At 42.1% G+C, this 16,556-nt stretch overlaps 1 protein-coding gene across 3 annotated transcripts in view; it reads left to right on the plus strand.

The window, feature by feature from the left end:
• Positions 1–2,004: 2,004 nt before the first annotated feature.
• Positions 2,005–16,556, plus strand: part of SMURF2 (SMAD specific E3 ubiquitin protein ligase 2) — a 56,304-nt gene continuing 41,752 nt past the window's right edge. For all 3 annotated transcript variants that reach the window (XR_006177753.1, XR_006177754.1, XM_042865048.1), the window contains exon 1: positions 2,005–2,129. Coding sequence is in view for 1 of the 3 variants with exons in the window: in XM_042865048.1 (XP_042720982.1) it covers positions 2,078–2,129 (52 nt within the window). In the remaining 2 variants the exon portion in view is untranslated. The remainder of the gene's footprint in view (positions 2,130–16,556) is intronic.

Consider the following 16,556-nt stretch of genomic DNA (forward strand, 5'->3'; position numbering starts at 1 on the left):
ATAGAACTATCTTATGTGTCACTGATAGATAGATTTTGGACGTACCAGTAAAAACTCTAAAATAACGTAGTTGCATTTTAAACATAAATAAACACATCTTCTGCGTGCATGGCAGTAATAAATATTGCAGCCAGTGCATTTTATACAGCGACACAAATGTGTGAGCTCTCAACTGATGTTCCAAAAGTTGCAACGTATCACAGCATTTTCATTGGAAATTGAGGTTCTTTACCAACATTTGCTATCTCTGTATTTAACAGGCAACTTTGCAGGAAGCAGACACAACCCTGTCTGAGGAAGAGGCTCGATTCCAGGACTCCTTCGTTCCCAGGTGAAGCGACACTGGAACAGCAGTGTCACTGCAACAGGAAGTACGGAAAATTTCCACCTGAAGGAATCTGGTGCTTGAGACATGCTTTGGAGCAATGGAGATGTGAGTCTGTGCGTACGGGAGGGGATCCTGTCATAGAATCATAGAATCAAAGAATGGCCTGGGTTGAAAAGGATGACAATGATCATTTAGTTTCAACCCCCCTGCTGTGTGCAGGGTCACCAAATCACCAGACCAGGCTGCCCAGACCTACATCCAGCCTGGCCTTGAATGCCTGCAGGGATTTCCCCTTTCTCATTTTAAAGGGGAAAACTGAGAATCATATCCTGTTTGTGAGGCCTTCAGTAGGACAAAATCAATTCCTGCTCCTAGATTTGATTTGATGAGGTCCAAGTCCCAAACTCAGCCAAGATGAGACAACTCTGGACATGCTAGTTCAGTTCTGTGCTGTATGCAGCTTCAGAAATTAAATGCTGGGCTATGCAGAAGCTACATTACTAACTCTGTGAAGCACAGGTCATCTTTTCGTCCTGACTTTGGATTTTGGTACACAGGCTGGATCCTAATCTGTGACTACCCTTATAATAATACTTAACAGGTTGGCTCAACAGGAAGAAGCCAGTGCAATGACATGACTGAGTGAGTTGCATGTAACATACAGAGTATTAGTAAGGTTGTTAGTAAGAATAGGTGTGTGGTTTATCAGCTCAGTCTTCTAAAGCAAACTTTACTGTGGCAACCTTACAGCTTTTCCGGAAGCTTTTCCCAGCCTTCAGAGCCCCCTCTGGCATTGGTGCTGGGCCCTGCACAGCTCCTGCTGCAGTGCGGTGTTCCTCCCACGGGAGATGTGCAGGAGCTGGATAGACTGTGGAAGGAGTCACCTTTCCTTTCCTGCAGGATGGAGCTAAATTAGGCCTCACAATGGGAATGCAAGGCTTTTTTTTTTTTTTTTTTTTGGTTCAGTTTTGAACATGGCAATCCATTAACACAACCCGGCTGCTAATTTTTAGAAGCACAGATAAGCAGCACATCAGTTCACAGTTCGTTGTTCCCACAGCCAGTCTGCCATGCCCCCACAAAACACTGCCACAGACTGCAAGCACTCCTGCATGGCGTACCTGTTCCAGTTCAGGCTTTGGATTTATTCCTACACTATTTCTTCTCATTTGTACCTTTGTCCCCCCCCCCCCCCATTTCTTTGGCTTCCCTCCTTCCACTCCGCGGTAATTCCTCCCACCCACCCCCATCTCCCCAGGCTCGCTGCCACCTGATGCGGCCCCCGTTCGGCATCCCGCTCAGAGCAGCCCCGAGCCTGGGAAGGAGCGGGACTCGGGGTGGGCGCCCGGCACCGCGGCCTCCTCCTCCGGAGGGCAGAGCCGGGCTGCCCAGGGGAGGGGAGGCGGCCGTCCGCTGCCGCGCCGCTCCGTCCCCGGCTTTGTTGTGCTCGTCGCCCGGGCTGCGGGCTAGGGGGCGGGGAAGCGAAGGGAAGGGAAGGGAAGGGAAAGGAAAGGAAGGCGGCCGCGTCTCCTCCTCCGCCTCCTCCCCGGCCCCGCTCATGGCGACGCTGGGCACATCCGGGCTTCTCCTCCTCCTCCGGCGGCCGCCGCTGCCCTGAGCGCCCAACCCGACTCCATTAGCGCGTCCCCTCCCCCCGCCCCCCCCGTCTCCCCCCGTCTCCCTTCCCGGACCCAGAGGCAGGGGGAGCCCCGGGCAAGGCAGCGCCGGGCCCGAGCCGCGGCCGGGGACATGTCCAACCAAGGGGCTCGGAGGAACGGGCCCGTCAAGCTGCGGCTGACAGGTGAGGCTGAGCGCGGCGGCGGGGAGCCCCGGCCGGGCCTGCCGCTGCCTCCCGCCGCCGGGCGGGCACGGGGCGAGCCGGGGCGGAGGGGCGAGGAGCGGCCAGGAGCGGCGAGGAGCGGCGGGGCTTGGCGGGACGGGGCGCGGCGGGGAGGGGAAGCCCGCGGCCCCGGGGGAGCGAGTTCGTGGGGCGGCGGGGAGCCCCGGAGAGCCCAGCTGGAGGGAGGGAGAGAGCGAGCGAGCGGGAGCTCCTCCATGTGTATTTGAGGTTGAACCTGGGCTTGGAGGCGTCTCTCAGGCCTCAGGAGGAGAAGGGGGAAAATAGGAAAAGTGAACTCTTCCCTCTCCTCCCATCCTCTCCCCGCGGGCCGCTCGCCTGGGGAACAAAACGCCAGCAGGAGCTGCAGCACCGGGCGCCTCGGCCCGCGTCCCGCTGCCCCCCAACGCTGCTTTTTTTTCTTTTTTTTCTTTTTGTTCCTTCGCCTTCTCAGCGTGAACTTGAAAGAAAGTGACACACGCTTTGTTTTGATCTCTTTGTTTGTTTCTTCAATTTTTTTTTTTTTCCAAGCCAACTTCCTTAGTGAAGGTTGTATACAGCTGGTTTGACATAGTGCCTTACGTGGCCAGCTAGCTTTCAGAAGACCACTTGACCTCAAGTGTTGTTAAATAGCATAAAAAACGGCTCACCTGCATGCAGGGGATGAAAATAAGCTATTATCAAATACTTGAAGTGTGCACTTTTTACATGTAAGAACCCAGGTAAATTGATTTGGAGAAGAAACACTGGAGCTCTCTTTAAAAAATAAAATAAAAGTACAGAGAACTTAAGGGGACAGAGCTGTTCAAAACTGATGTAAGGCCCTCCCCCAGCAGGTAAATCATACCTTGTGTTCCCAAGTGTGAGTGCTGATGGTAAGCCATTGGAAAGCAATAGGTATTGCTTCAAATACTCTTATTTGCAGGATAGTGGATTTAACCAACTTGCAAAACAAATGTGTTTTAAAGAAACCTGAAGGAATTGGAATATTTACTTTAGGCACATCTGAAATATTTCCAGTTTGATGTCTAATAAATACAGATGTTTTCATACTTATTTTTGCAAGCATGCTATTTTTACAGAGAAAAACAATGTATGCTTTGCTTTGGAAATACCTTAGACTAAATTTATAATCTAGCTTTCATTGACTTGTGTGAGTACCTGCATAGTACACTTAGAAATAAAATTTGTGAACTAAGTGTGGCTGGGACCGATGCCTGGAGCAGTGCTGCCATGTTTTTACAGTGTTTCGAAGCTTTCTCATCAGGTTATTGCTTTATTGATGCAGTATTTTAATGCATTTTTCCCTCTGCTGTGAGTGCTCAGACTTGCTTATCTTTGAAACGTTATGAATAGTTTGGAGCCTTTTGTAGAAGCATGGAAAATACTGTTCAGGCAGTTGCCTGCTTCACCTTTGGATTTTGTATTCTGTTTTGTTTTATTTTGATTAAGGATTAAGTATGTCCTCTAATCCTGTCTTTGACAACATAAATATGTCATGGGGAGTGTAGTTGTGAGCAATAGGCAGTGGTTTTACGTGCTGAGGAGACGGAGTGGTTGTGCAATCGTTTCCCAAAAGAAGCAGGTACGTTCCTGAGGAATGTTTCTGAGTTTTTCATTACCTTGTTTTTTAGGAAGGGTGAATGCTGAGCACTGGATGTGAGCAGAGTTGCCTTTAGAGAGACATTTCCACATTTAGCATCTCTGTGCAGTTGCTGAGAACCAGTTCTGTTATTTGGAAGCTTACATGAAATATTGACCTATTTCTCAAGTTAGAAAGACTCGAGGTATTTCATGCTGTAGCGAACTGCCTGTTGTTTTTTATAAGGTCATTTGTTGTAGGGAAGTTTTATATGTTTAAGGAAAGCTGTTGCAAACATTTAATTTTATTAATTGAGCTGACATGTTGTCAGTTCTTGCCTAGGAATAGCTTTAAGTGTACTTTGTGGTTTTGATTACCCTTTTTGATTGGAAAAGCAGTTTGAGAGCTCATGAATTCTAAAACCGTTTGGAATTAAAAGAATCTGTATATTCCAGTGTTTTAAAAAGTTTATTTTCAAACTTGCAAATGCTATATAATCTTAATTTTCCTTGGCTTTATGATGCTAGCAGTCTTCTGTTCTGGCTTGAATATTTATAGGATTAATTCTGTAAACACTGTGTGATACTTATCTTTTCTATTCGTTATCTCTAAATTAGATACTATAGACTGAAAAAATGGATTCAAGAACTGGATTCAATTAGCAGTTTTTCAAGACATAAACATTAAAGGTTTAGATGGAAAACATTGTTTTGACTGACTGGATAAATGACAGGGTAATGTTTGATGTGAGGCCAAAAGCTGATCTGTAGCTGGTGCCCAACTTCTCAGTCGATCCTGAGGAGCCAAATAAAATATTTAACCTAGGCCTCATTTTGCAAAAAAAGGTTGATTCTTTGTTGGGACCTTAAGAAAGTTCTGAGAAATGTTTGGCATACCTTTACACTAAGTGTTTAACAGTTTATTTAGGTCTGGGTTCCATAACAGAGAAAAACCACAGCAGTGGCATACTTCTAGTAAGTTTTTATTTAGTTTGCAGTGCATCTGCGTTGAATGTTTCTTCAGAGGTTCTTCTTCTGCTCGTAGTTGTAGCTGTCGGCTGTAAATATCACTCCAGTGATGTGTGTCGGTGCATTTTGCGCAGTCTTGAGCTGGAAAATTTCTAGTTAATTGTTAAAATATAAAATAAAAGGCCTTCTTTGATTGTAGCGTGGGTTACAATCAGACGTGTACAACAACGTGTAAGTTATTGCTTATGATTAAAATACAGGCCATGTAATTTAAATTAGCTTGAGTCTAGGATTGCAGCGGTCTCCAAAATTTGTCAGCAGCTTGTAGTGACATTATCCAAGGAAGCTGTAATGCAAGGAAATTTCCTTCAACTCTGGGATTTTTATCATTGTTTTATCTAGATTGGTTCCTGAATTCTGTTTAAAACTTGAAGTGCAGCCATCCAGTCATCCTCTTCCATTCTTACTGGTTTTTTCTGTGTTTTGATTTATTTATGGATTTGTAGATATGCTGTTCTCCCTTCCAATCCCACCCTGAGTGTTGAAGACTACATTGATCTTGTATTCTTCAAACTGAGGGATTAACCTTGCTTTCAGTTGCACAGTAAATATTTTGTCTCAACGTGTGAATTACCTGGAGCAGCAACATCTGACTGCTTTGACTTACAGCGATGGTTGTCTGTGTGAAGTCTGTAAGGCTGTCCTTATCAAACAGAAAGATATTTTTAAGTCATTTTGAAATCTTCAAAAGTGCATGGCTGCTAAAATATGAGTTGAATAAAGGTTGATGCGTAGTTTAATTTATTTCTGGTCTTGTAACTAGTGTTTGTTGTCAGAATAATTAACAAGTGAAGATGCTTTGATAGCCACAAAATGCAGTTGCACTGTACTGTACAAGGTGGTAATAAATATCCCACAGATAATATGGGAATGAGGTGGGCCGTGTTTGTTGGTAAGGAGCTGGAGGTAGGTCTGGCTTTTTCCTCTTACTGTAAGGCTTTCAGGTTCCCTGGCAGTTTGTTAATTAAGTTAATTAGAAAAGTAAAAGCATTGGATCTTTGTACTGTAGAAAATGGGCATCATCTCCTGCCTTTTTTGTTGAATTTATTGTATCTTGATGGATAAAAGTACCTACTGTATTCTGAAGTATCAAGGCCGTGGTTTTGTAGCTGACTGAAACGGTAATCAGACTTGTTTCTTCTGTCCTTGTAGTTGCTGGATTCATTTGGCCCTACCTGGTGTTGACTCCAGCAGCTATGTAGCTAGCTCTGTGATGAGTGCAAAGCTAATCTTAGCAAGAAAAAATGCTGTCTTGTGTTGAAGGGCTGTAGCATGAGAAACTGAAGAGAGGGCAGAACTGCTTGACCAGCAGCCTGTATTTAAATGGTCTTTAGTCAACAGTAAAACAATAGGGTTCCTTCAAGAAAGGTGTACTTGACTTAATGACAAGACTTACTGAAAACTAGTACTTAAGAAATTGGAATTGATAAATTACATGGTAGTGTGATTAAATGGCTCCAGTAATGACAAAGTCAATGGACATGTATGTAGTAAGATTGAATAGGGACTGACCGATTCTTGGCCCTCTGTGTTTTCATAAGTGTTGAGTGTGTTTTTTTCTGTATAGAGAGATATAAATGCTATACATTTCTAAAGTGTGTGTGTGTGTGTATATATATATATATCTGTGGATATTTCTATACATATAAATCAGTTGTGGATCAGACAGACTGCATAGGATTGTAATAAACAACGGAGCAGTCTCATCAACTTATTTTAATGGGGTCAGTTTATATGACCAAGTTTTATTTGTCTGGATATAAAATTTGTGTTCAGGGATATGCAGTGGTGTAAGTGGTAAGGAAAGCAGAGATCCAAATGGCTTTGGGGAAAGAAATCAGGGTACGAAAACCACCCAACACAAGCTTCCTATCAAAGGAGTAAAAAGACTCAATATTTGACTGTAGAATTAGGAAAACATTGTGTAAAAGATGTAAAGAATTTGTGCTTGTAGGTAATGTATGGGACATATGTAGGGGACAGACACGAAGCTTGCAGACAGTCCCAGAAAAATAAATCTGTCAGGGTTGGAAAATAAAATAGAAATCCTCGGGTAGAGAAACAGTGAGTAATTTTAGAACTGTACTTTTTGGTTGCATTTAAAGAGTTTCAGCTATAACATAATGTCTGTCTGCGTAGCTGAGTAACTCAATTAGCAGTGACAGATTCTTCTCTATTTTCTTTTTTGTTAATCACTAGAAATCTGACCAGGCCCCGGATGAAGATGTTGTGTCTTTGTGTCCTTAAGGTGAATAGGTTGATTCCTAAAAGCAGGCAGCCTTCAGTGTTTTGTTCTGTTTTATCTCATGGCCTTTGAAGTGTCTCCTTGCTTTGCCGTCTTACTTAAAATGACGTCTCATCTTTGGGCTGCATCTTTTTGCGTGTGTTTGAAGAGGTGGGTGATTTCTGTGGGTGTCTTCCCTCCCGTCATCACAGTAATGAGATGACCTGACTTCTGACTTGACTTAATGGCATGAATGTGTTGGTACGGCATCATTTATTACATCAAATGTAAATGCCCATGCTGTGCAGTGCCTGAGATCATTTTGGTCACTTCTGAGAGGAAAGTAAAGAGAAATGTCAGTTACATTAGATAATGCATGCAGAAGTAGCTCCTGTGTGTTTCTGCTATCAGCAGAGTGTGTTTCCTCCTTGGGAAAGAGGATCAAAATCATGTGGGATATTTGATGATAGAATGCTCAAGAAAACAAACTGTTGGCTTTTTCTGGCTACTTAAACTTTAAATGTGCTCAATGAAAGCAAAGATAAGAATGCTTGTAACTTTAAACAAGTCTTCTTCTGTAGATAACAAAGCTCAGGACCAAATAGCCTAAGCGTTATCATGTGAGCTTAAGTGGGGAAAATGACCCAGAATGGAGAACAGACATGAAGATCGTAAAAAGGATAAACCTGGTAAAGCTGGGATTTAGAGCCATTGACTTTCTGCCGGTGAACTTGGTTTCTCTTAAATATAAATCCACAGAAAACAATGGTTCTGTTTGGGCCTTCTGAGCCTGCACTTGGGGCGATTCAGGGTCAGTTCTATCCAAATGTTGTGCTGTGCTCTGTTCCAGCATGCTGCAGGTTCTTGGAAATTACTTTTTTTCTACTTCAGACTACTTAAGAGATTTATTTTGGTTGTTGCTTAAGCAAATAAAACTAAAAGGGCTGATATCCCCCAAAGTGTGGAGAAGTTATTCACTCATTCAAAGTCCTGAAAGTGAAAGAAAAAGCAGTATTTGAGTTTAAATGGCTGTATCCTGTTAATTTTCTGGAAAGACTCTTGGCTGGTACTTACTTGACACGGCTGAGAAGGATTGTTTCCTTGCAGAAGGGAGAGTCGCTCTGGCCGTGGCTTTGGTGGTGTCGCTGCTGTTCAGTATCTGCTATCCAAAATGAATCTGTTCAAGTTGTTTCAAACATGCAGAGCACGTACAGATCGTAATTTACAGGTCACAGTAAAAATACGTTACCAGATTCTGCCATCCCTGCTCAAATTAGCGTGTGCAGTACCACACTGCCACAAGCAGCCAGTGACAGTGCCATGGTACAAGCATCCCTCTGCTCCGTGGTGGGCTGAAGAACATACGCAAGTTAAACCCAAACTCTTCCTCTTATTGCTGTTCTTTTTAAGTGGAGGTGTCTGGGCCTGTGTGTGAGCAGTGACTTCAGCCAGCCAGGTGCTCACAGAGTACCAGGTTGCTGGAGGTTGCCCTGCCCAGGGCAGGAGAAGCTTTTAAAGCAGTGACATTCGCTCATTCTTGTTCTGCCTTGACCCAGATTTTACTATTACCAATGGAGTTGAATGTAGTCATACCTAATTGTATCTTTTTTTTTTAAATCATACCTAGCTACTTGATTTGGAGTTTGGCATACAGCTAAGTTAATGAATACAATTATAGATGCAGTTGTGCTCATGTTTAAGTGGAGGTGAGAATCTGCATCGATAACACAGACATTTCCTGAAAACTTGAGCCAATGTGGTGACTTCAGTAAGAGAAAAGATCAGACTGTGTGCTTCTGTCACTGCGTGTGGTGAAACTGCTGCTCTGTGCAAATCATAGGACTTGAAGAGTGTCTGTGCAGTGTACTCAGTACGTTTGCTGATTCCTTTGAGTAGCAGGTAGTGTGCTGCATGCAAGGATTTTGTCAGGAACATGTAAACGTACTAAAATGAATCATCTTTTTTTCTTGCTGGGGAAGGAAGCTGAATCTGGGTTAGAGTACCTATGAAAGCTGCTTGTTTTACAGATAAATATGTCATAAAATGTGTGTTTAAAAGAACTAAATGTGTCCAGGTAAAATGCGTGGAATTACATTCATGCATAACTGCCTGGGATTAGAAATTTATTGTGTCAATTATGCCAAATATTTAGGTGTCCTTATGGCAAATAGTTCTTCAATTCAACTCTTAACAACAAATTTTCTTTTTTTTATTGTTCTGAAGCAATTAATTTTATACTGTGTGTAAATCTTGCTTTCCAGAAAAACAGATTTTACCCATAATTTCCCCCAATGGTTTTATTAAAACAAAGTTTTGTGGGTCTGAATAGGATACTGTATGCAGGACTACACGGTTAGCAACATTGTGCCTAGCTGTAGTAATATGAAGGTATCCCTTTTTTTTGTTTAGTGGCTAAATAAGTACTTCTGTCTTAATTTATAAGATGTGGCCTAAGAAATGGTGTAAAAATTCACCTGCAGGGACTGTGGTGGCAGAAGAGACAAAATCAGGAATCTTGGTGAACAGAACCTTTGGCTGTATATATCACACATCTTTGTAATGTTAGCCAGGTGCATATGTGTAGATTGGGGAATATTGCTGTTGACCTCCACTTAAGCTAATTAATGCTGCTGCACATGCAAAGTGCCCACGTGTTCTTCAAGAAGCAAAGGGCATCTGTAAATTCAAGATGCTATGCAGTAACTTGGGCTTGCCTTAAAGAGCTGGATATTTGTCCAAAAGTTAAGGGCTTTAAATGTTTGTGATGGCAGTAGTGCAGGAGTGGCTATGTTATGATGTCATGTTCCATTGTAGCCCTTCTGTGAGAATCTCTCACATATCAGATCTCTGCTTAAGAACTGGGTCAAAGGATGATTTTAAACGATGTTGGTTTCTGCTTTATTCTGCAGGAAGGATAGAGAGGGCCTTTTAGAAAACGGTGACTTACAGTCATTTTCAGTCATATAAGCACCATACCTGGCTTGCCATGAAGTAGCTGTGCAGTTTCCCCTCCTTCCTTCTGCTGTCTGTTCCCTCAGTTCATAACACTGTCATACTACCTGCCTTGGAAGGAGCTGCTGAGGGGAGCTTAACATTCCCATCATCCTGTCAGAGACAGGGAAGTTTTTGGTGTCCCTTCCTTGCAGCACGTGGTTATTCTGCCTGGGGAGCTGCTATATGTTCCATTTATCCATGTCTTGCTTCTGTGGCCGTGGGATAGTGAAGAAATTTCACTGGTGAGATCTGAATGTGGCACTGTGAATACGTGCCTCAGATTTCCTCATTACAATATTTATCATTTTTCCTGCAAGTTTCTTTCCTCTGGTGTATTGTCCATCCTGTAGAATAAGTCAGCTATTTCCTGTGCATCCTCGTAATGCAACTTAATCTATGCAGGACAGTGCTTTGGACCCCTTCAAAAGCCTTATATTTTAAGTAGGTTTGTTGAAATTCGGAAACACATTTGAGCAGGTTTTAACAGTGTGGCCCAAGACCGGAGGTTTCCTTGCTCTGCACCTGCATCACTGTGACAGAGCAGCAGTAAATGGAGAGTTGGCCCTGGGCAGTTGGACCTCGTGAGCATTTGTTCCCTCTGCACTTCAGCAGTGTGGTGAGTAGGAGCGCCTGTTCCCTTGTAGCTTGAATACAGTTTGTGTGTGAGCATCTTAGATTTTTCTTTGCTGTCAGTGGATTTAGAGCTATGCTTGAGCCTGTAATACCAAGCTGAAGCTTTTACACCGGCTATAACAGCCAATGAAAACAAATGGAAGCGCTGGCTAAGTTACGCTGCCTCTTAACAGATACTTTTCATGCTCAGTGCCTAATTTGGGCAGAATTTATTTGGAGAAGAGTCTGTTAAAGTGATTTCAGGGAGATTAACATTTTATGTCACACATCTTGAATTGGTGGACCTTATCAGACAGGGGCCCGCACCAGGCAGATATCTCTGAGTCAGCAGAGGAGTGCTGCCAGATTCAGGGACGGCGGGGACAGGAGCTGAGCACACCCAGACTGCTTGTCCTGTTAATGCTCAACTTGGGGGCGTGAAGAAGGGCATTAACCAGAGTACTGAGGGTTCAAAAGTTGGACGAGGGTGGAGAAAAAGGGCGTAAACTGGAACAAGGAACGCCTGGGACAAACAGACGGGAGGTGGAGACTGATTTTGGCAGGATGAGATGCTGGGAATATTTTGATGCCCGGACTCTTAAGGTTGCAGCAGTGAACAAGACTCAGGCTTGCAGGGGCAGCACTAATTCTCACGTTTCCAAGGCTTTTAGCAAGGTTTTGAGCTTTTAGCTGAAGCAGTTTTTAATAAAAATACTTGATTCCAAGAAATGATGCCTTGATCGCTTCTTTCAGTTAATAGGTGATAACAAATGGAATCTGTAGATTTTAATGTTTCCTTGAGTAATCTACATGCCATATATTTGCAAAGGTTTTGGAGTTGAGAGATCTTCTTTTCAGTAAAGAGTGACCTGCTCTTGCTGAATTAGTTGTGTGGAAGATTTGACCTATTTTAGTTCTTTTTCTTCATTTGATAATTAATATATTTGTATCTACTTCAGTGGTAATCATCAATGTCTTCTGATGTTGCATTTTCTGTGAAGATATCTTTATAGAAGAGGAGAGCCTCTAGATTTACATGAGGTGTCACCACCAGATGTGTACAGAACCAGCTTATTGCATTAATTGCTGACAAATGCACTGTGCTTTGCTTGTACCCAGCAGACTGCACTGTGAGGAGCGCTGATGGTTGCTGTCCTGCTGTCTGCTAAACACATACATGCACAAATGTGCAAAAGCACTAAAACTGTGAAGAAAGAAATCAGAAATGGAATGTAGGGCAGGTGCATCTCCAACAAGAGAGATGCATTGACTTTTATTAATTCTTGTGGAGGTGTCCTCAGAAAATGGCTATATATAGACAAAGTGAGGAAAAATTTAAAGAATGATGCCAGATGTGTTTTTTTAGTTAACTAAAAGTAAATGAACTGATGGAACGCGAGACTGCTTGGTTTCACTGTAAGGAAACTTACGCTTAATTATGAAGAAAAGCAATTAAAAAACAAGTTTATATTTGTGCAGTGTAACTTGCTGATGATTACAGTACTACTTTTTTCTTCCAGTGTAACTGATAAAAATCCAAACAAAATCTGCTCCTATGAAGACATTGTTCCCCAAAAGCTGCTCCTTTCCACACCTCCTTGAGCTCTGGGCAATTATAAAGCTATTAAACACTTTATTTTTTCAGCTGATCCCCTTTTCCCCTGTGGAAGCCCTGACTCCTTCCTAGGGAGTTGTTTAGCAATCCCAGGGATGTTGCTGGCTTGAACTTTCCAGAGCTAGAGGTCGTTCTCAGATGCACTGCGTGCATCGTCTTTGTGCTGAAATGAACATGGTTCCATAGTGAGACTGTGAGAGGTGAGCTCTGTCTGTTGCAGACATGAACTTAAATAGCTACAGAATACAGCACAGTTTTATTAGAACAGTGCTAACAATATTCCATGGAATTACCTTTTTCTAATCGGATTTTTTTGTTATTTGAACACCTACATATTATTATTATTTTTCTTAAAGGTCATTGTTTCTTCATTGTATGGAGTTGTTTTTTAAACTTCTTAATTAAAATATTTACAATATAGCTATTTTTGTTACGGTGAACCATTTATTGTTTCAGAAGTGAATGAATCATGTATTCTGGGTTATTTTTTCCTGGCAGATATTTTTCTTTAATGATTACTCAGGGCTAGCTTGAACTGTGCGGATGAATAATACTTGAAATACAGTATCTGATTCATCATTGCAAAGGCTACAATGAAGAACCTTGTAAAAAAATATATATATATACAGAACTTTTTCCTCTATTTGTAGGAACAGTACCTTAAAGGAACTGGACACGTTTTGCCAGGTGAGCAGCAGGACGTCCTGCCCATCACCAGCAACTCCTTTGTTTGCCCCAAGCTAACCACAGAGGTGTACTTTTCGCCTATAGGTTTGCTAAATCACTGTCAACTGCTCTGAATTGGCTTTTTCCTGCATCCAGGAATCTCTTGTGCTCCACCACCTCTTATTTTAGGAACTTCCTATGACTTTTCATTCATACCATGTGATAAAAATGTTGTTTTTGCCCGTTGGTGCCTTCCTCCCTGTATCTGTATTCCAAAAGCGATGCTACCTGTATGGGCAGCTGTTCTGGAGTTTGTGCACTTGTTTTTTCATATTTCTTTTTACTATTTTAATTTTCATGTCTGAAATCTGTTGGTTTTGGTTTGCATGTTATATGGATATTTTCTTGAACAAAAACATCAGTGGATGTCCTCAGCTGGTCTACAGATAAGCAGATATAGTTTAGTTTAGTTCTGGTGGCAAACTGAGCAGAAGCCATTGGAAGGGCAGTATGGAACCTGCAGGTAGAACACGGCCATTCAGAGCCAGTCCCAAGGGAGAGCTCAGGTCCAGCACCTCAGATCACCAGGAATTCATGGAGCCAGATCCGAATGCTGGAAATGAGTAAGCAGTTCCATGGTCCTCTAAAAATGGGAAGAAAAAGAAAAAAAAAGAGGAATGTAAATACTTTTTTTATTTTTTTTTCCGCTTGGGTGGGGGAGAGTAGATGTGTTCTGGTGTTTTTGTTGATTATACTGAGTTGTACGATATTTGGAAGGGTAGAAGTATCAAAATAGCATCCAACATGGGCATTAGGTGAACTCTTGAGCTTTTTAAAGTGCAGTGGGAATTCTGGGCGCCTAAAAAGGAGTGACTCCACTTGTTGCATCTGCATAACTGATGTGTGTAATGCAGAACGTAAAGACAAATTCTGGTAGATTTTGTTTAGGATTAGAAGGGTCGCACAAATTGTTTTTCCATCTATTTCCCACACTCCATGGAGGCAGGTTGTTTCGGTTGTTGGGCTTTTTTTCTTTGAAAACAGAACATATTTTTCTGTAGCCCCTACCCTGCCCTTTTAAGCTGCTGTCCAGACAAATATTTATAAACAGAAAGTAATGCAGTTTTCTTCTGCATGCACAAAGCCCTTGGGAAAATGAAATGTTTTAGTGTGTGAGGCATTTAATACTTTGTTCTGCTCAGATTTATCTTCCGAAGAGATGTGGAAGTCTGCCTTAAAACTTGAATACATTCCCCGTGAGCTTATATTACCTTCATTTAAACTAGTCTGACTTCTACTGCTGAGACTCACGAATTCACAGCCAGAATGACCAGAACAGCAAATACTACTTAAAAAAAGTAGTGGTTACTGGGTAAACCGGTTTCAGCTCAGTTGCTGTGGATAAATTGATTTTGCTGTTGCTTTAAATCTACGTGTTGGTATTTTGGCAGAGTAAGAAAAACAAGGATATTAGAAAGTAATTTACTGCAGTGGGATTAGTAAAGAGTTCTGTTTCTGTGATTGGGGCAGAACAGGATGGTTTAGATGTGTCTGATAAACAGGACGAGGTCTAGTCTGACAGCTGGCAACAATAGTTTTTGCTCAAAGTCAGGTGTACTAAATTAGCAAATCTATTACAAGGATACAGGAGAAATCTCACAGAAGACAGCCTTGTAGGCAGAAGTGTTGCCAAATGGGAAATGATTCATCGTCTCTGAATGGGATGAGCACTGAGCAGAAGCAGTTTAAACCTCAGACTGCTTTGGCTCATAAACCACCAAATATGTGATTAACACTTTATCTTCTCCAATCCTGTGTTTTTTATTGTCTCCTGAGCAGCAATCTATATTTAGGATCAAACCACCAGGCTCACTGTTAGTTCTAATTTCTGCTTTGCAAGTTGCAGCTTACATGGGATTTTTAACAAAATCATGAGCTGTTTTCATGCATTTTAGATGTACTCCATTCTTATGACCCTTCAGCAATATTTCTTCCTAGCGAGGACTGTTACACATCTGGAATGCAAGTATGACGTGAGGGATGCTGGCAGAGCTTGGTAAAACAGAGTAGTGGATTTTTGCTCTTAATGTTCAGTGAAAATAAATGATTAGCTGGAGATGTAGTTTAACGTAGTGTGCCAGTTCCAGGGCAGCCATTGCAATTTAATTTTTAATAGTTGAAAATCTTGTATCTACATAATACTGACAGTGCCATTACTATTGTACAATACGTGAAGAATAGGCCAGGTGTGTCAGATGTTCAGAACAGGAAATAGTGTTTGGTTGTATCATCTGTAAGATCTGTAGATGACAGAGAAACTAAAGGAATTGCGTCATTCGAAGGTGTTCGTTATTAAATAACTGGGATGTAAGAAGACAGTTGTGAGAGGGAAAACGGTTCTGCTTGGTAAGTTACTGTATTGTTTAGAAAATATTTATATGTTTCTCAGGCCTGAGACAGCACTCTGTTAGCTCCTGAGATATCCAAGGAGCAACGTGCCCAGGAAACGAATGTAAGGATTCCTCTGGAAAACTGGCCTTCTCAGCCTTGGCTCCTCCCTTACATGTGCAGCCTTATAAGAAGTGGTACAAATCTTCTGCCATATGCTCCTTACTAAATATACATATATATTTGGCAGGATAGGGCTGGACTGGGTTACCTGAGATCTTTAACAAGGTGTGTGATTGTGACCTTGCTTTTCCACGTGTACTTTCTATGAGCTGTTGATGTTTATAGTATTAGATTTCTGTAGGTAGAGATGCAAGTAATCAGAGACATAAGCTTGGCAACCACGTAAAGGTATAGAGATTCCACAGATCTTTCTGCTGACCCTATTCTTTTGTGTAGGCCCTTAATAAATACGTAGGACAAGATTAGGCTTCACTGAACTGCCAAGCTGAAGAGAGAGGCAGCTCCCAGAGCTGAAGGCACTTCACTGCAAACACTTCTTTCCTAGAGAAGTACATGGAGAACTCGCACATAAATGTTTCAACTACATTAAAGGAGGAGGCAGGATTCTTACTTTATCAGGGAGACAGATCACAATCCATGTCTAAAGTTGTGGATGCTGCTGGTACTGAAGGAAGATGTATGTAGAGTACATCAGTCATCAGTATTCCCCCAATATAATATGGTTTCAGTACATCAGGTTGTAGTAGAACAAAATTATGCTTTGAAACTTGGGAAATACCCAGGTTTGTCCTTTGTTAGTGTTCTTTTTCACCAGTGATAGCGTTGAGATCACGATCTTTGTGAACTTTCTACGTTGTCTTTATTTTTCAAGGAATCATTTAAACATTCTCTCAAATATTTCAAGTTTCTGAAATGCCAGGACGTTTTTTTTTCCCCTGAAGAAAGTTGTTGCCTTAGCTGCTGTCATGTTTAGGACTTATTTCTTACAAAGCAGCTGGCAATGCTTTTATTGGTACCGACTCAGTACAGCATTTTGCTGAAGAGCAGCCTGAGAGTTACTGTGAGTATGAAGGTAAATAATGTGAGTGTTTTGGGGCTGGTTTTGTTGTTTTTTTCTTCTGCCTCTTCCCAGGCAAGCCCCAGCAGCAGCGTCCCACCAGGACCATGTTTGTAGCAGCAGAATTTTGAGACTTCCTGTTTAAATCAAATGTGTGGCTGTCCTGACAGACAGAGCGGTCCTGAAGTCTGAAAAACTTCT

This window comes from Lagopus leucura, unplaced genomic scaffold (genome assembly GCF_019238085.1).
Source record: "Lagopus leucura isolate 7727_CA_CO unplaced genomic scaffold, USGS_WTPT01 Super-Scaffold_797, whole genome shotgun sequence".
Classification (NCBI taxonomy): domain Eukaryota; kingdom Metazoa; phylum Chordata; class Aves; order Galliformes; family Phasianidae; genus Lagopus; species Lagopus leucura.